Below are 24,318 nucleotides of genomic sequence, written 5' to 3'. Positions count from 1 at the left end.
CTAAAGATGATGATGGACTCACCTTCAATGTTCTTGGCCATGTCATAGTTGAGGACCATGGAGACGTCCTGGATGTCGATACCTCTGCCTGCCACGTCTGTGTCCACCAGGATGTCCTTAGCTCCCGCCTTTAGGTTGGAAATCATGTGACTAGCCACGTTAGTAGCACGTTCATGGGTTCGTAGGAGGCTAGGATCACAGAACTGGCTTCTCCACTGTGAATAAATCACCATCTGAATCCAGGAGTTTTATCACTGAGGTGCAATGTAAATTTATTTTTAGAGACGTCCACATGAGAAACAATTACCGTCCGAATAGGGCTAAAGATGATGATGGACTCACCTTCAATGTTCTTGGCCATGTCATAGTTGAGGACCATGGAGACATCCTGGATGTCGATACCTCTGCCTGCCACGTCTGTGGCCACCAGAGCATGTGAGCGGAGCGGAGCGTGAGCGGAGCGAGCGGAGTGGTAATATTTCCTTAAGAGCGCAGAGCGCCTTTCTGAAGATTCCGCTCCGCTCGCTCAAAACGCTCAGCGCCGCTCGCTCAATCCAGAATGCCGTTTGGTGATTTGCTTGTTCGAGATCGAGAATCTGTAGAGATCGAGAATAGTAGAGCAGTTATGGAGTTCAGATATTGTTTCAACGAAGTTGCAAGCCTTATACATAAATGTAAAGTAAAGTAAGTTAAGAATGAGCAGGGAGAAGAAACTGAGAGGGAGTGCGGGGAGAGTTAGTAAAGATTCATATTGAAATCTGAAGCGGCACATGCCAGAAAGCACGAGGATGAATTTACTCTAGTTTCATGTTGGCTTGTGAAATCCATTTAAAATGTCTTGTTATAATTTGGCTGTGTAATTTATGTAACTGCAGAACAGATTATCGTTAAAGATTTTTACACATCAATCTGCTATCAACCACTCATATAAATATAATTAAATGAATTTCAAACGACAAATTACTCGGTCTAAAGGACTTTATTATTTATGCACAGAGTGAATTGTTTTACTCATCCTTTGACTGAAATGGAGTATCTACAGATGCATTAATCATTTGGTATTTTTACATGATTTAAAACACAATTACATATAATGTGTAAAAAAGAAAAGATGTGTGCCGTTCTACAATGTCATGTTTGACTAACTGTGCATCAAGGGATGACTTCTCTCTGCTACAGCTTTCTTACAGATTTCTACACTTGTCATTGGTTTATCTGCCAGAAAACGGATCCCCTGGTTTACTGGTGGTCTCTTATAAACTTGGTTGCAAATAATCTGGTGGTAATACACAGCACACTCACACTCACACTCACTTGGCTCAAGCAAAGATGGTCTCCTCTCTCCTCTTCTTGGTAAGGATGGTGCCGGGCTTGTGCTGGGCGTCTGGGTGATTGGCGAGTGGGAGCGGGCAGTTGGACACGGGACTTTCTAAGATGGCCTGCTTCAGGTCGTAGAAAACAGAAGAGTCTTCTTTGGTCAGGAAAGTCATCGCCATACCACTCTTTCCAGCACGACCCGTTCGGCCAATACGATGGATATAGTCTGAGAAACGAAACACAGTTGAATATTAATCCTCCAAATAGGAATGTGAAACAGGAAGTCTCCTGATATAACCATTTGACAGTTCTAAAGGGCAAAGGATAAAAAGTGACAAAAGCCCTATTCAGACGGTAATCTAGCTACTAGCTAGTGGGTACGAAAGTTATTTTCACCATTTACAGGGGGTCGTCTGTGATTTTATTGCCGTCCGAATACAGAATGTGTGTTTTTCTTTCACCGTCCGCGTAAAAACCCCGGTCCGAATAAACTAATGTTTTGTGATAAACACTAGGGTTGTGTGATAATTCAATTGCCGTCCGAATCCGCATCTGAGTTTATGAGAAAAATTCAGTGTTGAAACCCTCTTTGACCACTCCCGAACACCATACGGTAACTGTTGTACTTCGCTGTAATTTGCATGCATGTTTATTTCTGAAATGCTGGAAAGTATTTACAAGAACAATATTTTATAACTGCTCCACCACAGCGAGTGGGAGCAGAAAGAGAAGAAAAGCACGTAAACATTCAACATGGGTGTTTATAATGGCAGCAGCAGGTATGCAATGCAGTATTAAAATGTATATTCTATAGTTATATAGATAACTATATCGCGTATAATTATATACAACTATAGTGGCATCTATTTTCCTTTTTTTTGTTTTGGATTTAAATGATCAAATAATAAATATATATTCTAAAATATACTTGGACTAATAAAAAGTCATTTTTAATACATTTTACACAATAAGAAAAAAATGGTATATAAAATTAATTTTAATTACAGCAGAAAATCATGTGACTAGCCACGTTAGTAGCACGTTCATGGGTTCGTAGGAGGCTAGGATCACAGAACTGGCTTCTCCACTGTGAATAAATCACCATCTGAATCCAGGAGTTTTATCACTGAGGTGCAATGTAAATTTATTTTTAGAGACGTCCACATGAGAAACAATTACCGTCCGAATAGGGCTAAAGATGATGATGGACTCACCTTCAATGTTCTTGGCCATGTCATAGTTGAGGACCATGGAGACGTCCTGGATGTCGATACCTCTGCCTGCAACGTCTGTGGCCACCAGGATGTCCTTAGCTCCCGCCTTTAGGTTGGACAGAGCAAACTCTCTCTGTTCCTGACCTTTACCGCCATGGAGTGTACAAGCATTGTACTGCAGGACAGAAGCAAACAAAGATTGAGAGTTTCTGACGGAGATATATTTCTAGAAAGCATCACAGACATTAATAAACACGGTGTACGCACTCCAATCTTCTCCAAAGACTTAGCCAGCACATCACAACCCTTCTTCTGGTTAACGAAGATGATGATGGGCGGCTCGAAGCCACTTGCCAAAACATCCAGCAGCTTCTTCCTGTTTACTACACAAGAACCTTTGTGAGAAAAGGGAAGTACACTTCTGACAACAACTTCCACTTGACTGGTGACTGGTTAGAGTTAATGTGCACTCAGACCTCTTTTCACCCTCGGACATGAGGATGACCTTCTGCTCCACCCTCTCGTGAGGTTTGCCTGCAGAGCCGATGTACACCACCGCAGGCCGACGGAGGTAGCTTCTGGCCAAACGCTCCACTGCAGGAGGCATGGTGGCAGTAAACATGACCGTCTGAAAAGACATGAGAAAGGACATTGTAGGAGGAAAAAACAAACACAAGAAACTTCATAATTCATTTTGCACAGTCAGTTATTTCCTATTAAACCATGGTAACTCATGATATCGGTTACCTGTCTGTATTTGTGTTTGCCTGACTCAAAGTTCTGCATCATTTTTTCGGGGTCCTCCGCATCATCTGTGTCTGGCTTTTGATTGGTCACAGGTATGTACTCCAGAATCTTCTGGACGTCGGGTTCAAAGCCCATGTCAATCATTCTGTCGGCTTCATCCAGTACCACATATGTGCATCTGCTCAGGACGAGGTATCGGTTTCCAACACGTCGATCAAACGACCAGGTGTGGCTATGACAATCTGAGAATGAGGAGCAAAACACATCAGATCTACAACTATAATGAGGTCTTCCATTATGAATGAATGAATATATATATATATACATTTTGACCGATAGCCGATGCCGATATATACATTGCTCATCAATGCTGCATTTCTTTGATCAAAGATACAGGAAAAAATGTAATATTGTGAAATATTATTATGATTTAAAATAACGTTTTTATATTTTAATATACATTAAAATCTAATTTATTCCTGTGATGCAAAGCTGAATTTTCAGCATCATTATTCCAGTCTTCAGTGTCACATGATCCTTCAGAAATCAGTATAATATGCTGATTTATTAACAGTATTGAAACTGTTGTGCTGCTTAATATTTTTTTGAAACCTGTGATACTTTTTTTCAGGATTCTTTGATGAATAAAAAGTTAAAGATTTATTTAAAATATAAATATTTTCTAACAATATAAACTACAGTTAAAAGGTTTGGGGTCAGTACATTTTTATTCTTTCTTTTTTTTAATGAAATTAAAACTTTTATTCAGCAAGGATGTGTTAAATTGGTAAGAAGTGACAGCAAAGATTTATATTTTGAATAAATGTTGTTCTTTTTAACTTTTTATTCATCAAAGAATCCTGAAAAAAAGAACTGCAGTTTCCAACAAAATATTTGGCAGCACAACTGTTGCCAACATTGATCATTCTAATAACAAATCAGTATACTGGAGTAATGGCTGATGGTAATTCAGCTTTGCATCACAGGATTTTAAAATAGAAACTATTCTTTTATATTGTAATAACATTTTGCATGATTATGAGTAATATTGTTTCAAATCAAGAAACAGGTTTGTGTTGCCTGATTATATTAATAATATAAAAAATGTAGTCTCTTAGAAATACGCATTTGATAGTAGCTTGAGTTAGGATGCAGATGTAGATTTATGTTCATTATCAAAATCAGTAATATCTTTAACTCGGTAATATCTGTATCTCATTTTTATATGGTGAAATGTAATTATTATATTATTATATATTATTATGGTCTTCTATAGTAGCATACATTTAGATCATGATAATCACAGTTAAAACCACAAATATAGCACCTCAATACCATGCAGTTACAGTTAGTGCTACTAAATCAATGGTAAACGATGGCGATTTGTAGATTAAAAGTCTTCAGACTGTATCGTTGTGCACAGTGTTTGTCAGCGCTGTATCATCTGGCTGTAAACAGAGTTATTTGTGTATATATATATATATATATATATATATATATATATATATATATATATATATATATATATATATATATATATATATATATATATAAAATATAATATAAGAAGAGTAAATCTGTTAAGAGGATAAATCTGTTTTTAAAAATGTTCAAAAATCATGTTTTTTGTTTCCTGCATTCCAATTAATATCAATCAAACTGCAGTTGGGTTGTTATGATTAAATAATAACTAAGACTACATAACTAAATAAATTCCATATATATATATATATACATATACATATACACACACACACACACACACACATATAACAATATAAATTAGTTTGTTTATATTTTTCATTTTATGTTTAGTTTTAGTATTTTTGTCATTTTTATAAAAAAATTTTAATGTCTATTTTTTATTATTAATTTGTATAATTAATTTCAGTTTTAGTTTTAGTTATTTTAGCACATCAAGTTAAACTAAATGTAAATGACAAATGTTGCTTTGGCAACTAGCTGAAATGTGTTTTGTTTTATTCCAGTAGGGCTGGGTGATATGGGCAAAAAATGATCACGATAATTTTTTTCATATCAGTCGATATCGATAATTATCACGATAAATGTCACATTTTTATTTCTTTCAAGTTTAAAGGCAGATTTTTGCTCCAATGTGAAAGTTGAAAAACCAGACGGTTAATTGTGGTTTTCAACTATACTTTGCCAATAGGAATGGCCTGCCTCTGGATAGGTGTGGGATCCTGACAAAGAATAAAAATGTATAGAATAAACATTTTTGATATATTCAAAGCATTTACATGGATGCCGTTTTAAACGCATGCTGAACAATCTAAACCTGTCTAATCATAGCAATTGAGAAGCACACCAAACAAATACAAACTGACCTTATAGCCACACTTTTCGATGACCTCTTTATGGTCAGAACATGACAAACACTTTTCTTTACACTTTCAGTCATTTTTCCTTAAAGTAAATATCTTAATAGAAAAAAATTATTTCTTAGTTCCGCACGTTCTAATGAGTAATATTGTTTCAAATCAAGAAACAGGTTTGTGTTGCCTGATTATATTAATAATATAAAAAATGTAGTCTCTTAGAAATACGCATTTGATAGTAGCTTGAGTTAGGATGCAGATGTAGATTTATGTTCATTATCAAAATCAGTAATATCTTTAACTCGGTAATATCTGTATCTCATTTTTATATGGTGAAATGTAATTATTATATTATTATATATTATTATGGTCTTCTATAGTAGCATACATTTAGATCATGATAATCACAGTTAAAACCACAAATATAGCACCTCAATACCATGCAGTTACAGTTAGTGCTACTAAATCAATGGTAAACGATGGCGATTTGCAGATTAAAAGTCTTCAGACTGTATCGTTGTGCACAGTGTTTGTCAGCGCTGTATCATCTGGCTGTAAACAGAGTTATTTGTGCTCCTCGCTGAATTCGAGTGCTTCACACTGGATCTAACAGTGCTGTTTGACAGAGACTCATCAGCGAGTGAACGCATCTGCTCTAGTGAGCTCGTGCCGCTGTTTGAACTTTGACCCGAGCTGATAAACGCTCCGAGTGGCACGCTTCAAATTCTGCCTTTGCCGCATAAACATTAAATTGAACATTTATCGAACTCTTGTTATCGTTTATCGAGAAAATTTATACCGCACGATAATTATCGTTATCGATTCATCTCCCCGCCCTAACTCCAAGTAACATTTTTTCTTTGTGGTTTTAATTTTAGTTAACTATAATAAACCTGCCACCAACATAAAAAAATAATTATCATTATGAATAATCAATAACAATTTAGAAATAATATGAAAGGGATTACGCTCTCACCTCACAACCCATCCTGAGTTTGAACCCTTGATCCTCTCTGGATATTCCACCGATCACAGCCACTGTCCGGATCCCCAGCGGTTTGCCGAATTTAATCGTCTCCTCCTCTATCTGCTGTGCCAGCTCACATGTGGGGGCCAGAATGACGGCATACGGTCCCTGATCGGAGTCCTCGATCCTATAGTCACAGACACATACAGAGTTTCCACATTTGATCTGATTCCACACAACAGGTGTTGGCATATAAAAGTGACAGAGAAAAGTGAGCGCTCACCTGTCAATCTTAGGCAGAGTGGTGATCCAGACCAATAAAGGAATGAGGAAGGCGGCGGTTTTACCACTACCAGTCTCGGCCACACCAATGATGTCACGGTTCTGTAAACCAATAGGAATGGCCTGCCTCTGGATAGGTGTGGGATCCTGACAAAGAATAAAAATGTATAGAATAAACATTTTTGATATATTCAAAGCATTTACATGGATGCCGTTTTAAACGCATGCTGAACAATCTAAACCTGTCTAATCATAGCAATTGAGAAGCACACCAAACAAATACAAACTGACCTTATAGCCACACTTTTCGATGACCTCCAGAATGTGCGGCGGCAGTGAATACTCCTTCCAGTTGCGGATGGGGTTGGGGATCTTTCCTCCTTTGGTCGTGATGCTGTAGTCCTCTCTGAAGATTCTCCAGTCTCTGTCTGTCATCTCATCCATCTTCTTCTGAGACCAGTGCCGGTCATCCCAGCGCTGCTTGGCCTCCTTCTTTCGGACCTTCTTCAGCCTCAGTCTGTGAAATACAGAAAATTTAATAGCATATACATTTAAACTGTGAAAATGTGATTATGCTAATTATGCCTGTCAGTGGGTAATAAACAATTCGTTTTTTTATTTTAGGGATTTTTTTAGTAAATACTGAGGGGGGAGATCACCAACTTTCCTTTCCAGTAACCACAATAAAAAAAACATAAAATATAATTGGTCGTACATACAAAAAATTGCAGTCTGTAATTATTATTTTTTTTTTTTTAAAGAAGTCTCTTATACTCATGAAATGTAATTATTATATTATTATATATTATTATGGTCTTCTATAGTAGCATACATTTAGATCATGATAATCACAGTTAAAACCACAAATATAGCACCTCAATACCATGCAGTTACAGTTAGTGCTACTAAATCAATGGTAAACGATGGCGATTTGCAGATTAAAAGTCTTCAGACTGTATCGTTGTGCACAGTGTTTGTCAGCGCTGTATCATCTGGCTGTAAACAGAGTTATTTGTGCTCCTCGCTGAATTCGAGTGCTTCACACTGGATCTAACAGTGCTGTTTGACAGAGACTCATCAGCGAGTGAACGCATCTGCTCTAGTGAGCTCGTGCCGCTGTTTGAACTTTGACCCGAGCTGATAAACGCTCCGAGTGGCACGCTTCAAATTCTGCCTTTGCCGCATAAACATTAAATTGAACATTTATCGAACTCTTGTTATCGTTTATCGAGAAAATTTATACCGCACGATAATTATCGTTATCGATTCATCTCCCCGCCCTAACTCCAAGTAACATTTTTTCTTTGTGGTTTTAATTTTAGTTAACTATAATAAACCTGCCACCAACATAAAAAAATAATTATCATTATGAATAATCAATAACAATTTAGAAATAATATGAAAGGGATTACGCTCTCACCTCACAACCCATCCTGAGTTTGAAGCCTTGATCCTCTCTGGATATTCCACCGATCACAGCCACCGTCCGGATCCCCAGCGGTTTGCCGAATTTAATCGTCTCCTCCTCTATCTGCTGTGCCAGCTCACGAGTGGGGGCCAGAATGACGGCATACGGTCCCTGATCCGAGTCCTCGATCCTACAGTCATAAACACATGCAGAGTTTCCCACATTTGATCTGATTCTGCAGAACAGGTGTTGGCATATAAGAGTGTGACAGAGAAAAGTGAGCTCTCACCTGTCAATCTTAGGCAGAGTGGTGATCCAGACCAATAAAGGAATGAGGAAGGCGGCGGTTTTACCACTACCAGTCTCGGCCACACCAATGATGTCACGGTTCTGTAGGCCAATAGGAATGGCCTGCCTCTGGATAGGTGTGGGATCCTGACGAAAATGTATAGAATAAAACATTTTGAATGTATTCAAAACATTTACATGAATGCCATATGCAACAAGCATTTTTAAACACTTGCAGAACAATCTAAACCTTATGTCAATTTAGAAGCAGGCCAAAAAAAAAACACACTAACCTTATATCCACACTTTTCGATGACCTCCAGAATGTGCGGCGGCAGTGAATACTCCTTCCAGTTGCGGATGGGGTTGGGGATCTTTCCTCCTTTGGTCGTGATGCTGTAATCCTCTCTGAAGATTCTCCAGTCTCTGTCTGTCATCTCATCCATCTTCTTCTGAGACCAGTGCCGGTCGTCCCAGCGCTGCTTGGCCTCCTTCTTTCGGACCTTCTTCAGCCTCAGTCTGTGAAATACAGAAAATTTAATAGCATATACATTTAAACTGTGAAAATGTGATTATGCTAATTATGCCTGTCAGTGGGTAATAAACAATTTGTTTTTTTATTTTAGGGATTTTTTTAGTAAATACTGAGGGGGGAGATCACCAACTTTCCTTTCCAGTAACCACAATAAAAAAAACATAAAATATAATTGGTCGTACATACAAAAAATTGCAGTCTGTAATTATTCTTTTTTTTTTTTTAAAGAAGTCTCTTATGAAATGTGATTATGCTAATTATGCCTGTCAGTGGGTAATAAACAATTCGTTTTTTTATTTTAGGGATTTTTTTAGTAAATACTGAGGGGGGAGATCACCAACTTTCCTTTCCAGTAACCACAATAAAAAAAACATAAAATATAATTGGTCGTACATACAAAAAATTGCAGTCTGTAATTATTATTTTTTTTTTTTTAAAGAAGTCTCTTATACTCACCAAGCCTGTAGTTAAAACAGTAAGAGTATTACAATTAAAAAAACTTTCTATTGTAATATATTTAAAAATGCAATTTACTTCTGCAATGAAAATCTGAATTTTCAGCATTGTTACTCCAGTCTTTAGCGTCACATGTTCCATCAGAAATCATCCTAATATACTGATTTGGTGCACAAGAAACGTTCCTTATTATCATCAATGTTGAAAACAGTTGCTTTAAAAATCTGATAACGATGTTCGCAGCGCAATATTTGACCAGAAGGATAAAAAATGCTATGGCTCGTTAAAATCAGACATAGAGATGAAATAGTGCAGTAAGATCACATTTATTTGAATTAATTATTGCATTTATTTGAATTATCTATCGATTGAAAGAAAGAAAGCGAGGAGAGAGAGAGAGAGAGAGAGAGAGAGAGATGACAGTTGTGTGTGAGTTACCTGCGCATCTCTCTACAAACAATGAAGCTTCGAACTCCTCGATGCTGAAGAATATAATGTAGTGATCTAGTATCTAGGCTATTTAATTAATAAAAGTCACGGGGCAGCGCTGACAACAAGCTTCTGTGTCTGCGCAGCACAATCAGCGATCTCCGACCTCTCTCTCTCTGTGTGTGTATTTGTGTGTATAATAACAGCATTTATTTGAAATAGAAAACCTTGGTAGCATTATAAATGTTTTTACTGTCATTTTTGACCAATTTAATGCATCCTTGCTGAACAGAAATTTTCAATAGAAAAAAAAAAATCTTACTGACCCCAAATTTTTGAATGGTAGTGTGCATACAATATGAAATGTAACGTGTGGGACTTACTCCTCTTGCTCCTTCTCTTCAAGGGTCCGTCTCTTCTCCATCAGGTCTCCGTAGAACCGGGACTGATCTCTCTTCTGCTGCTTGAGGTCGATGCCGGCGATGAAGCCTCGACGGTACAGCTAAACCTGATGCTTTTCTTTATAACTAAACACATAAACAAAGTCAAACCTGTGTTCTTGTACGGTCAAGTAATGCTTTAGCTTCTGTGTCATATATACTATAGAAGTATGTACAATCCAACTGGCTAAACATTTGCAGACTTAAAAAGAGTGACCTAAGGCAGTCAAGATCAAATGCAATGCAGTAAAATACACAAAATAATCTGGACTTTTATGTGCAAATAGCAAAGCAGTGCAGTTATTTCTGGCATCTCATGAGATGCTCACATTGGATTGTAGTCGGTTGATGTGTCTTCAGACGCATCCCACTCAAAGACAAACTTCCTGTCATTCAGATGGCGTGTACGCCGCCGTTTCTTCATACCACCAAGATAACGCTCCTGAAGAGAAAATAAATAAGTATTGGTTCACTGTTCGTCAAAAAGACACATAACCACCTAATGCACTTCATTTCACAACAGAAAAAAATTTATGGAAAGATGATTATTCTTATACGGAGCCACGATTTGCTGAGCTTATTCCCAAAGGGATATTTAGTAACAGTTTACTTATGTTTAATGCTTTTTGTACATGCCACATTCAGCTTATTGCCAAACAACTACATTTTACAAGAAAATACTATTTCAGTCTTTCTACTTGAAAACATCACTTTTAATTCAAAGTGTTACTAGCTGTTTCTTTTTAATTATTTGTTAAATTTACTAGCAATTTCTGAGTAAAAATGGTTTCAAAACAAATCCTACAACAAACTTAAAGTGCAATTGTTAAAATTCTGTGCAGTCTAGTATTTTCACATTTTACTCTATAATAAAGATTAAATAAAGACTTAGAACTTGTAAATATACACTGAACAAAATTATAAACGCAACACTTTTGTTTTTTCCCCCATTTTTCATGAGCTGAACTCAAAGATCTAAGACTTTTTCTATGTACACAAAAGGCCTATTTCTCTCAAATATTGTTCACAAATCTGTCTAAATTTCTGTTAGTGAGCACTTCTCCTTTGCCGAGATAATCCATCCACCTCACAGGTGTGGCATATCAAGATGCTGATTAGCAGAGGCGGACAGTAACTAAGTACATTTACTTGAGTATTGTACTTAAGTACACTTTTTGAGTATCTGTACTTTACTTGAGTATTATTTTTTCTGGGAACTTATGACTCTAACTTCACTACATTTGAAAGACAAATATTGTACGTTTCACTCCACTACATTTCTATCAAGGTCCTTGAAGTAGAAAGTCGTTAGCAGCTTTGAAAGTCAGTGGGTGATTTTTTTTCTTCTCTAAAACATGACTTTTTTTCAGACAGTTTATCAGTAATCACTCTTGTAGGGCTACATGAAGTGATTTCCCAGCATTTTTTGAGCACTGACCAGTTGCAAATGTCATATTTATTTGCAACAATTCTATATTAAGAAGTTAATATTGTGGTATATATATTAGACACAATATTGTCTGATTTTGCTAAATTGTGTACGTGAAGAAAATGTTTGTCTTGCAAAGAAGAAAGTATTTTGAGCGCACTAAAATCTATTTTTCATTTAAAATAAGTTTTTGGATTTGTGTAGACTTTTGTGCGTGCAACGTTTCACTAGCTTGCTCACCTGATGCCCGCCCTCAGTGCTTTCTAAATGCCAACAGCTTCCGTGCTCAACACAGCCCAGCGTTACAATGTGCCATAATTCCAGCCAATCAGAGACCGAGGCTGCTAAATTCTGATTGGCTGCCTTGACAACCAATCACAACATTTCTTGCATTACCTCGACAGCAGAAGAGGAAAAATACAGTGCATGCATAATTATTATGCAAGTTGATATTCTGATCATATTTTTTTCCAAGCACATTTTACCAATAATTATAACTACTATTAATCTTGTATTTAATCACTTATAATCTATATATTATTGTTCATGAAGGCTGGAAGTGAAAAACGCCTTATATTCAGGTGTGCATAATTATTAAGCAGGTTATCTTCTACAGATAAAATCTCGAGATGGACTAAAAATGAACTCCCAAAACTTACTGCCAGATTCTGGAAGATAAATTCTTCAAACAGTGGTACAAGAGGATGTGGTGCTGGTCCTTCAAGAGTCACTCTCAGCTTATCTGTCTATTAAACCTATATACAGTGGGGCAAATAAGTATTTGATACACTGCCGATTTTTCAAGTTTTCCCACTTATATGCATTCACTTTGCAATTTCTAGTATTGTATTTGTTTTGAATATTTCTCATGGGCATTTAATAATTTGTTACTTTCAGTCTGAGTTAAATCTCTTTTTTGCCTCATTTTATCTGTAAAAGAAAATCTGCTTAATAATTATGCACACCTGAATATAAGACATTTTTCACTTCAGCCTTCATGAATAATTATATATCAATTATAAATGATTAAATACAAGATTAATAGTAGTTATTAAGATTGATGTCGTTTGGAATTGGTAAAATGTGCTTGGAAAAAAATATGATCAGAATATCAACTTGCATAATAATTATGCATGCACTGTATTTTTCCTCTTCTGCTGTCGAGGTAATGCAAGAAATGTTGTGATTGGCTGTCAAGGCAGCCAATCAGAATTTAGCAGCCTCGGTCTCTGATTGGCTGGAATTATGGCACATTTGCTGGGTTGTATTGAGCACGTGAGCTGTTGGCATTTAGCAGCACTGAGGGCTGGCATCAGGTGAGCAAGCTAGTGAAACGTTGCACGCGCAAAAGAGAAGGTCTACACACATCCAAAAACTTATTTTAAATGCAAAATTGATTTTTGTACGCTCTAAATACTTTCTTCATTGCGAGACAAACATTTTCTCCACAAAACTGAGTTTGCGCGTGTACAAAACGCACTTTTGCAGCAGAATTGTAATCCCATATAGGTGTTGGACTTGAAGCAGCACTGCACAAACCGTTCTCTGTGTGACATCAAAGTACCGCGAGAGCGATTAGACAGCATTTTTCAAATGTTTGTTTTTATGTCAAATAAGTCTTGCTGTTTTGCTTTTTTGTTAAAGCAGTGTTGCCGTTGTGGTTAGTTTTTAACAAGAAATTATTTGTTAGAATTAAATAAAAAATAACAAAGTTATTTTATGACAGTACAATGAAGATTTGAAAATAAATAAACTATATTCAATCGCTGTATTTTTTATTTTATTTTTTCAGAAAGATGCAGTGGTAACCTTAACATTTTATTTTAAGATTTAACATTTGTAGATGGTCTAAAGCAAAAGAGTTGTAAAAATTGTGAAAATCTTTTAGAGCTCATAATTTATTTAAAAAATATAACATTACACATTAATGAATAAATCAGTATATATAAAATTATTTATTCAAGTGTCGTGTTTTTTTTGTTTGTTAGTTTTTTCATGTAGTTATAGTTTCTGACCTTTAAATCAAAACATGATTTAACGTTGCCCAGCAGTTCTTAAATATATACATGCATGTGTATTTATATATACATAAATATACACAGTACAGACACATATATTATATAAACAAAAACTTTTATTTTGGATGCGATTAATCGCGATTAATCGTTTGATAGCACTAATATATATATATTTATATATGTATTAGGGGTGTAACGATTCACTCGTTTTCTCGATGCATCGATTACAAACCCTGACGATGCAATGCATCGATCTTGAAACATGGATTTTTGAATCGTGAATCGCCGGTTTCGGACAGTAATCGATTTAAAACGCTAAGAATCGAGTGAATCGCGATTTCTATAGCGATTCAATGCTTTCAAAATATATATACATATTAAATTACTACAAGCAGGAATTAATGGAGACCTTGTTCGTGCCTCGCATCTCTCCTTCACGCGCTGCACTATTTACCGCCTGTGACTGTCACATGCAAAATTGATTTTTGTACGCTCTAAATACTTTCTTCATTGCGAGACAAACATTTTCTCCACAAAACAGAGTTTGCGCGTGTACAAAACGCACTTTTGCAGCAGAATTGTAATCCCATATAGGTGTTGGACTTGAAGCAGCACTGCACAAACCGTTCTCTGTGTGACATCAAAGTACCGCGAGAGCGATTAGACAGCATTTTTCAAATGTTTGTTTTTATGTCAAATAAGTCTTGCTGTTTTGCTTTTTTGTTAAAGCAGTGTTGCCGTTGTGGTTAGTTTTTAACAAGAAATTATTTGTTAGAATTAAATAAAAAATAACAAAGTTATTTTATGACAGTACAATGAAGATTTGAAAATAAATAAACTATATTCAATCGCTGTATTTTTTATTTTATTTTTTCAGAAAGATGCAGTGGTAACCTTAACATTTTATTTTAAGATTTAACATTTGTAGATGGTCTAAAGCAAAAGAGTTGTAAAAATTGTGAAAATCTTTTAGAGCTCATAATTTATTTAAAAAATATAACATTACACATTAATGAATAAATCAGTATATATAAAATTATTTATTCAAGTGTCGTGTTTTTTTTGTTTGTTAGTTTTTTCATGTAGTTATAGTTTCTGACCTTTAAATCAAAACATGATTTAACGTTGCCCAGCAGTTCTTAAATATATACATGCATGTGTATTTATATATACATAAATATACACAGTACAGACACATATATTATATAAACAAAAACTTTTATTTTGGATGCGATTAATCGCGATTAATCGTTTGATAGCACTAATATATATATATTTATATATGTATTAGGGGTGTAACGATTCACTCGTTTTCTCGATGCATCGATTACAAACCCTGACGATGCAATGCATCGATCTTGAAACATGGATTTTTGAATCGTGAATCGCCGGTTTCGGACAGTAATCGATTTAAAACGCTAAGAATCGAGTGAATCGCGATTTCTATAGCGATTCAATGCTTTCAAAATATATATACATATTAAATTACTACAAGCAGGAATTAATGGAGACCTTGTTCGTGCCTCGCATCTCTCCTTCACGCGCTGCACTATTTACCGCCTGTGACTGTCACAGGATTGCGCTTGCGCTCAGTTCGTCTCACTGACAGTACTCGGCCAGTAATGCTGAAGTGAAGTAGTTTTACTTTTCTTTAGTTATTCAATGGCTCTCGGTCATACCGACGACATTATCTGAGCAGTCGAAGGCTGCGCATTTATTGCAAGGACGGAGCAAAAATGTAAGAGTCTAAAGCATACGCACAGTTCCATTGAATGAGAAATGTGTTTTAACAATGTTGTTAAACCGAATGTACGAAGGAAACTGTTAAACTAACCACAATTCACTCGTTTTCTCGATGCATCGATTACAAACCCTGACGATGCAATGCATCGATCTTGAAACATGGATTTTTGAATCGTGAATCGCCGGTTTCGGACAGTAATCGATTTAAAACGCTAAGAATCGAGTGAATCGCGATTTCTATAGCGATTCAATGCTTTCAAAATATATATACATATTAAATTACTACAAGCAGGAATTAATGGAGACCTTGTTCGTGCCTCGCATCTCTCCTTCACGCGCTGCACTATTTACCGCCTGTGACTGTCACAGGATTGCGCTTGCGCTCAGTTCGTCTCACTGACAGTACTCGGCCAGTAATGCTGAAGTGAAGTAGTTTTACTTTTCTTTAGTTATTCAATGGCTCTCGGTCATACCGACGACATTATCTGAGCAGTCGAAGGCTGCGCATTTATTGCAAGGACGGAGCAAAAATGTAAGAGTCTAAAGCATACGCACAGTTCCATTGAATGAGAAATGTGTTTTAACAATGTTGTTAAACCGAATGTACGAAGGAAACTGTTAAACTAACCACAGCATTAACAACAACCTTGAAATAAGAGCGCGAGGTTTATCTGATAGTCAGATGCTATAGCAAACAGACATCAGGTGCGTTTTCTTTCAGAATCATCATTCGCCGATGGAGAGGAAAAGTTAAATACTATAGCATTTTATTTTATGAAAATGATAAAAACGTTTTCGCACTGAAAGAGAAGTGATCTCGCGCTCATAGAATTAAGACGTGCCAGGCTATATCTGCAGCTAAGATGAATACAAAGCAGAATGAACTGAAACGTTAAGACAACAAACACAATAAATAAATACAATTTATGAATGATACAGTGCTAATTGACATTTATTACAGTACAGAAACTATAAAGTATATTTTCTACCTTATTCTGTGCAGAACATTTTAGAAATAATTGTTTGAAGCATATAAAACGATCATAAAATTGCCATGAGGAAAACATTATAGATTACAAATGATTGATTATTGTCCGGAAGTGTATTTGATTTCTTATAGCAAATTCAAAGTAAGAGATAAGAAAAGAATTCCTTGCAAAAAAAAAATAAAAAATACATACATAAAATTATTGTATTTGACATTTCTGTCACTTCTGAAATGATGGCTACGCCCCTGGCGTGACAAAATGTTAACCTATACATAATACTTTTAAAGCTCTTTTCTAAAATCTTGGCTTACATAAATTTCTACATATGCCATGTCATGCCATAGCATTAGCATCATTAAACTAGCATCTAACACGGCACAAAAGTGTTTTTTTTCTCTCTCTCGATTAACCTATGGTTCTGTAACCATAAAGGCTGCTGTGTAATTTGCCCCCTGACTAAGCATTTAAAGATTTAGGGGAAGCATTTAAATAATCCTGTGCATGCACTTAAAGAATGTAGAATTGAGTCAGTAATCGATTGAATTGTGAATCGAATCGTTCTTAATTTGCAAAAATCATTCTTGAATCGAAAACCTATGAATCGTGAATCGAATCGATTCACTGTCTACCCAAAGATTCACAGCCCTAATATATATATATATATATATATATATAGTCGCACTCCACTACGGGAAAAGAGGAGAACCAACACGAAATGCAGTGAAGCACCACCCTGAAAGGTGTCTTTATTCAAGCAGTGCAAATTTTAGGTGCAATCAAACTCAGTCTCTGTGTCTCGTGCAGGTGAAGAATTATGGGGAGAGTAGAGCAGTTCCTCCTGGCTCAGCAGAGAGAGCGAGAGGGGGGAAGTTAGCCAAATAGGTGGAGGCTCCACCCTCGCTTTCTAGATAAAGTCAGTCAGTCGCTTTCTAGATAAAGAAAAGACACAGAGGTTAGCCATGCACCCACTGAGAGTCCATACTACTCCCCTTTCCTCTTCCTTGCTGGCGTTTATATTTCCTCTAAGTGATTGCCTCATTGTTGTCAGCTGGGATCGCCAGGTGTCCTCCATAATTAGCGTTGCCAGGGGTGACGAGTGGTCGATTCGATAACCCAGGTACCGTGCCTCTGAAAGTCCCAGATGGCATTTCTGAGGGTTAGCCGTTAGTCCAGCCTGACGGAGGGCAGTAAGCACTCCCCTCAGGTGAAGTAAATGATCCTCCCAGCTTTCAGAGTGGACGACCACATCATCCAGGTAAGCAGCTGCATAGGCCTGATGTGGTCGGAGCACTCGATCCATCAGCCTTTGGAAAGTGGCTGGTGCCCCGTGCAGGCCGAAAGGTACTGAAGGCGGTTTTCTCTTTTGCCAAAGGGGAGAGGGGTACTTGCCAGTAACCTTTTGTTAAGTCCAGTGTGGATATATACCGGGCCCTACCCAGATGTTCAATGAGCTTGTCTACTCGAGGCATGGGGTAGCTGTCAAACTTTGACACTTCATTTAGCTTACGAAAGTCGTTGCAGAAGCGGAAGGTGCCATCAGGCTTAGGGACTAGCACAATCGGGCTAGACCATGGGCTGGAGGAAGGTTAGATGACTCCCAAATGAAGCATTTTGTTCACCTCCTCTTCAATGGCTTGCCGACGAGATTCTGGGATTTTATAGGGCCGCTGCCGGACTGTAATGCCGGGGGGAGGTCTGGATGTCATGGGACAGGGTGTGAGTGCGCCCAGGACAATTGGAAAATACATCACGGAAGCTTCGGACCAGAACTTCCAGTTCTTTCTTTTGGTGTGGGCCGAGCTGTGGATTCAGGTCTACCACTGGGTCATCTTTGTCTGCCATCAAGGTCACCGCCGGCCGTTCCGGAACCCACCGCTTTAAGAGGTTAATATTGAGGTATACCTATGATGAAAATTACAGGCCTCTCTCATCTTTTTAAGTGGGAGAACTTGCACAATTGGTGGCTGACTAAATACTTTTTTTCCCCACTGTATTTGTTCACCTTTTCGTCTCCCAGGTTGGCGAAGCATGTAATTTAAAGGTCCGACTCTTTCAACGACGGTGTATGGGCCCTGCCAAGAGGCAAGGAATTTACAGGCGACATTGGGTACTAAGACCAAGACTTGGTCGCCAGGGAGGAACTCCCAGGGCTGCGCTGGCCGATCGAAGAGTCGCTGCTGGATGCGTTGGCATTCAAATAGGTGCTCTCTAACCAGAGGCATTACCCATTCAATTCTTTCTTTCATCTCTTTGACATGCTCAACCACAGTACGATGTGGGGAGGGTTGTTGTTCCCAGGCCTCCTTGGCAATGTCCAGCAACCCGCGGGGTTGACGTTCAAACAGCCGTTCAAATGGGGTAAAGCCGGTGGAAGCTTGGGGCACTTCTCGTATCCCAAAGAGCACATAGGGGATCATTCTGTCCCAATCACGTCCATCCTCAGTCAATACCCGTTTTAACATTTGCTTGAGGGTTTTATTAAAGCGTTCAACCAGGCCATCCATCTGGGGGTGGTACACTGAGGCGCGGAGATGTTTAACTCGCAGCAACTTACACAGGTCGGCCATGATCCGGGAAATGAAGGGGGTGCCCTGATCTGTAAGAATTTCAGAAGGAATCCCTACCCGGCTGCAAAAGGCAAACAATTCCTGGGCAATGGTTGTGGCAGTGGCTCGTCGAAGCGGAATCCACCAGGACCAGAATGTATTCGTGGCCCCATGCAGACTTTGGCAGGGGCCCCACGATGTCCATCCCAATGCGTGAGAATGACACCTCTATTACCGGTAGTGGAATTAGGGGGGCAGGGGCAGGTTTCTGGGGTGCAGTACGTTGGCATATTGCACAGGCTTGGCAGAACCGCCGCACTTCTTTTTTTTTTTGCCTGGGGCTTGGACCTGCAGGTCATGGTGCAAAATGCACCCTGTCATCCAGGCTTGGGTTTCCGGGGGATTTGGGTCAGTTGGCATGGGCTCATCCTGGCCTGGCGCTCGTGCAGGGCTCCCCAGGCTCACCGACTTGTGGGCCACACTCACCCCTCGCCGCTCCCCGGTACCCCTCCGGAGAAATGAAGTAGCTCTTTCTCGCTGACCTTTTCGATTACCCCCGTCACCGAGACATCATCTGTCAACAACTAAAGCTTCACCAGTCGGGTCAGTTGAGCTGCTTGCATGCGGATGGGTACCCGTGCATCATACACCCAGTCATGGACCTTTTGAGCAGCACACAACGGTGAGAGTCCTACCTGAGCCAAGATCTCTTTTTTTAGAAAATCATAGTCATCCCGGTGGGGTATTGGAAGGGAGAAATAAACCCGTTGGGGTTCCCCAGTGAGAAGGGGTGCTAACTTCTGAACCCATTCAGATTTTTCCCAGCCTCCTCTCCTTGCGACCACCTCAAATGTATGCAAAAACGCTTCGGGATCATCTTGCTCAGTCATCCTTGGAAGTGATGTGGGTTGGGCTGTGGGTCTGGCCTCTGTCAAGAGGGCTCTGGAGTAGTCTGCACGAAGACGCATCAGTTCCTCAGCTACCTGATTTTGCCCCGCAACAAGCCGTTCTGCTAATTGCTGCTGCCGCACCGACACTTCAGCAAGATGACGGATTACCTCCCCCACACTGGGAACAGAGGCTGCCTCGCTGGGTTCCTCGTGCGCGCATTCTCCACCAATGTCGCACTCCACTACGGGAAAAGAGGAGAACCGACAGGAAATGCAGTGAAGCGCCACTCTGAAAGGTGTCTTTATTCAAGCAGTGCAAATTTTAGGTGCAATCAAACTCAGTCTCTGTGTCTCGTGCAGGTGAAGAATTATGGGGAGAGTAGAGCAGTTCCTCCTGGCTCAGCAGTGAGAGAGGGGGAAAGTTAGCCAAATAGGTGGAGGCTCCACCCTCGCTTGAGGCAGTCAGTCGCTTTCTAGATAAAGAAAAGACACAGAGGTTAGCCATGCACCCACTGAGAGTCCATACTACTCCCCTTTCCTCTTCCTTGCTGGCGTTTATATTTCCCTCTAAGTGATTGCCTCATTGTCGTCAGCTGGGATCGCGTTAATTAGCGTTGCCAGGGGTGACGAGTGGGGAGCAAGCACTATCTCATCACAATATATATAGTGGCGTTCCGTCCATATAAGCTGTGAATGCGCCACATACCCAGGCCATCTGAGAGAATGAGTTCACGGGCTAATTATATACATGATTATAAGTTGATCCCTTGTCATTTGAAATGTGACTTAAAGCTTAAAAAATGGTTGGGAATAAGCATGTAAAATTATTTATTTAAAAACAACCGTAATTTCCTTCTACGTCAGTGATGAAAGTGATGAAAAATGCGCTGTTGCTGCCAGATCTCGATTGCCGAAAATTACACTGTGTTTGATGCAAAACTAACTCGACTAAATCATATGAAGAAAAAAAAAACGTCATAACTGTATATTTTCATGCTTTCTCAAGCAAAGCAAATTTTGAAAGTCCACTAAAAACATATCTGGTCATAGACAATGTTGAAGACGTTATTGTCAACATACCTAACTGGTAAATAATAAAAAAAGATTTATAAAAATGTATATACAATTTTGAACAATAACAAACATTAGGAAAAAATAGGAAACAATACCTTTGTTTTCCGTATAATTGTGTCGCTTACAGTTAAAGTTCTTTATTGTTGTTTGCAACGTTACTTGGCAATATTTTAAAGATATAATTTTTTTTGCGTTTTGCATGGATAATAGATTATTTAAATTTCTGTATATTTCTGCTGAAGGGCACAGGTAAATATGAAATTTATTATAATGGGTTTATGTGAAGATTGTTTTAAGTTCACTTAAATTAGAAGTTTTTTTTTTTTTAAGTCTAATAAATGTTAAAATTGATAGTTCTCAGATATACTGTAATGTTGAATGCCTATAGTCAATGGTTAAATATTGTTAAATACTCTATTTTTATAGAGAAATCAGTATTGGTATCATTGATACTGGCCTTCAGTCATAAAAAAAAGATGCCATTAAACAAATATTTAAAAATATACCGTCTTTATGATGTTTCTACATTAATTTGAAGATTAAATGTGAAATAATTGCAATATAAAAGCATATTTAAAAACTTTAATGTTAGGTGGGATTAATCGCGATTAATTTTAGAAAAATGTGCGATTAATTCGTAATTTTTTTTTAATCGATTGACAGCACTAATATATATTATATATACCCTTTCAGTCATCTTAAAAAAAGTGTTGAAAATTAGCAGTCTTTCATGTTAAATTTAATCTTCATATTACAACAATTAAAAAAAAACATTTTATTTAAAGCATCAACAGCAACACTAATAGTAACATTAAGCAAAATAAATGTAGAAGGTCTAATGTTTTCAAATGGAGAAAATAAAGGAAAGGAGTCATATCAACTTCATTTTAAACTAAAGTTTTTGTAGGTTTATAAGCTGTTTAATAGGCTAAAGAGTGAAGAATAATTCACTGGATAATGTTAATTCACTGAATAATATTCTCTGGAATATTGAAATGTAACAAACAAAACATCGTATTTTATTGCATTTCTCAACTGGCATGTTATATCAGAATTACTAATAATGTTTTTGTCGTTCTAGATTATGAAATGCCTGCTGACAGCGCAGTTTATCCATGCATTTACACAAAACTATACTCAAACTGCGATCACTCGTGGAGATAATAAATTATTTCCATAGAGTTGCATCTATTTAGATGTTTATTAGCAAAATAATAGTTATATAGTAAATGTTAAAACAATTTAGGGTGTTTTAAACAAGTGAATCTTGTTAAAAGTTACATGCGGTGGCAGTGCTGGAGCATTTCCTGAGCATCAACCTGCTAAGTGAACAGCTATATGAAAGCGGCTTCACGAGACTAATGATGAGCATAGACAACAGAGAGCGAATTAAATTCAGCACTTTTATTTCCAACATGCGCCCATTCATGGTTGCATATTTAATTCACGCAAAGTTACGTCTCTATTGGGACAGGACTTGACGGATTATCTTACGTGACTCCGTGAGTTCGTCTCTATTTCTTCGAGCCAAGCTGCATAAACTGCATATCAGGCATTTATGTAATACATCTAATTTGTGCATTAATGGCTGTTATGTTAAATAAAGTTTACTAACTACAGTAAATCAAGTACCTGTGCACATCGCTGTTGTCGTCTTGTTTCCTCTCAGACGTGCTGCAATGGTGATCCTGCACGCAATTCTCAAAACATCCACAGGATGGCGGCGTTTATCGGTGAATCCGATAGTACAAAACCGATATCCGATTATTGTAAAATACTTAAATATCGGGAAAAATATTGGTGAATCGATATATCGGTCAATCTCTACCCAAAACCATTCAAGCTGGCAGTTATTAAGCCTCTTATTAAGAAACCACAACTAGATCCTAGTGAACTGGCGAATTACAGACCCATCTCAAATCTTCCTTTTATGTCTAAAATTTTTGAAAAAGTTGTGTCTGCTCAATTGTGCTTCTTCCTGCAAAAAAATTTCTCTGAAGAATTTCAGTCAGGTTTCAGGCCCCATCATAGCACAGAAACTGCACTTGTTAAAATTACAAATGACTTGTTTCTTGCGTCAGACCAAGGCTGTGTCTCATTGCTAGTTTTACTTGATCTTAGTGCTGCGTTCGACATGTTCATCGTCTGTTTGATTACGTCTTTAATTGATTTTTCCGTACATTTCTGCCATATGTACATTAACTGACAGTCACCAATGATAAGCTACCACTAAATATTGTAGAAACTTAATTTGCTGTAAAGTTGCAACAATTTGTATCGTGAAAAGCTCTATACAAATAAACTTGAATTGAATTGAATTAATAATAATTTGAACGGTTTGATGTGATATGAGCAAACCGATCTGTAGATTTAATCACCATTGGTAGCGAGATTTATGGTAATGCTTTTTTTCCTCAGTTGGTCAGAACAAATGTGGCAGACTTGTTACTTACTTGTTCAGATGACAATATATGGTGCAAATTCTTATTTGGGTCATATTCCAAGACGTAGGCTAGAATCTGTGATTCTGAAGTACAGTAAATATCCACACGGGTGCGGTGACTGATTGCCACACATACTCTTCAGAACATTAGATTCATCCGCGCTGGAGCCGAGCCGGAGCACAACCCCAAGCAAAGAAGATAATTCCGCACCCAGTTGCAATTGCAGGTTTTCAAACAGAGATGGCAACAAAGAGGCAAAACTCATGGACTGCAGCTTTAAGTAATCTTTTGTGGGTATTTTCACAGTCAAATTTATTTTGCAATTAATTAATCAAAACATCATGTAATTAATTAGATTAAAGATTTTAATCAACTGACAGCCCTAATGTATATATGTACATATATATGGATCACTGGTGCTCCACTGTAGGTTAACAGGTTAACTTTTCTGCTTGACACATTCTGCTAACTGCTAATCAATGTGATTCTGTATCTGTTCATGTAATTGTGACTGTTAAAATTCTGTGTACTCTAAAAATGTTCATGTTTTTTTCCTATACCCTCTATGTTTGGCAATGAATTAAATGTTTAATACTCATTTATTTTTTGTAACGATTACTCTCAGCCAAGATATTGATCTAAAGTGGTTAGTCTTTTCTCCAACTGAGTAAGTGAAGACAATGAAGGACTCTTCACCTTTATGGCCTGCAGCTCTTTTCCTTTGTCTTTTTCTTCTCTAATTTTCTGACGCCCATCATCTTAG

The 24,318-nt window shown here is 37.7% G+C and overlaps 2 protein-coding genes across 2 annotated transcripts; both read right to left on the bottom strand.

Moving 5' to 3' along the window:
• Positions 1-978: 978 nt before the first annotated feature.
• LOC107601339 (probable ATP-dependent RNA helicase DDX23) lies at positions 979-7,372 on the bottom strand. The gene is given in 9 exon segments (XM_016293495.1): positions 979-1,543; positions 2,532-2,706; positions 2,799-2,907; positions 3,008-3,159; positions 3,279-3,481; positions 3,484-3,520; positions 6,594-6,771; positions 6,868-7,013; positions 7,158-7,372. Coding segments are annotated over 9 exon segments (1,377 nt in total). The 5' UTR covers positions 7,311-7,372; the 3' UTR covers positions 979-1,319.
• LOC107601311 (probable ATP-dependent RNA helicase DDX23) lies at positions 7,333-24,316 on the bottom strand. Its single transcript, XM_016293466.1, has 7 exons — positions 24,252-24,316; positions 10,752-10,864; positions 10,366-10,509; positions 8,856-9,081; positions 8,564-8,709; positions 8,287-8,464; positions 7,333-7,383 (listed from the first exon to the last, which is right to left on the bottom strand). The coding sequence occupies exons 3-7, from the start codon at positions 10,404-10,406 to the stop codon at positions 7,333-7,335; spliced, it is 642 nt and encodes a 213-aa protein (XP_016148952.1). The 5' UTR covers positions 10,407-10,509; positions 10,752-10,864; positions 24,252-24,316.
• Positions 24,317-24,318: the final 2 nt, after the last annotated feature.

This window comes from Sinocyclocheilus grahami, unplaced genomic scaffold (genome assembly GCF_001515645.1).
Source record: "Sinocyclocheilus grahami isolate Dianchi unplaced genomic scaffold, SAMN03320097.WGS_v1.1 scaffold303.1, whole genome shotgun sequence".
In the NCBI taxonomy this organism is placed as follows: domain Eukaryota; kingdom Metazoa; phylum Chordata; class Actinopteri; order Cypriniformes; family Cyprinidae; genus Sinocyclocheilus; species Sinocyclocheilus grahami.
This window is presented reverse-complemented; position numbering and strand designations above follow the sequence as displayed.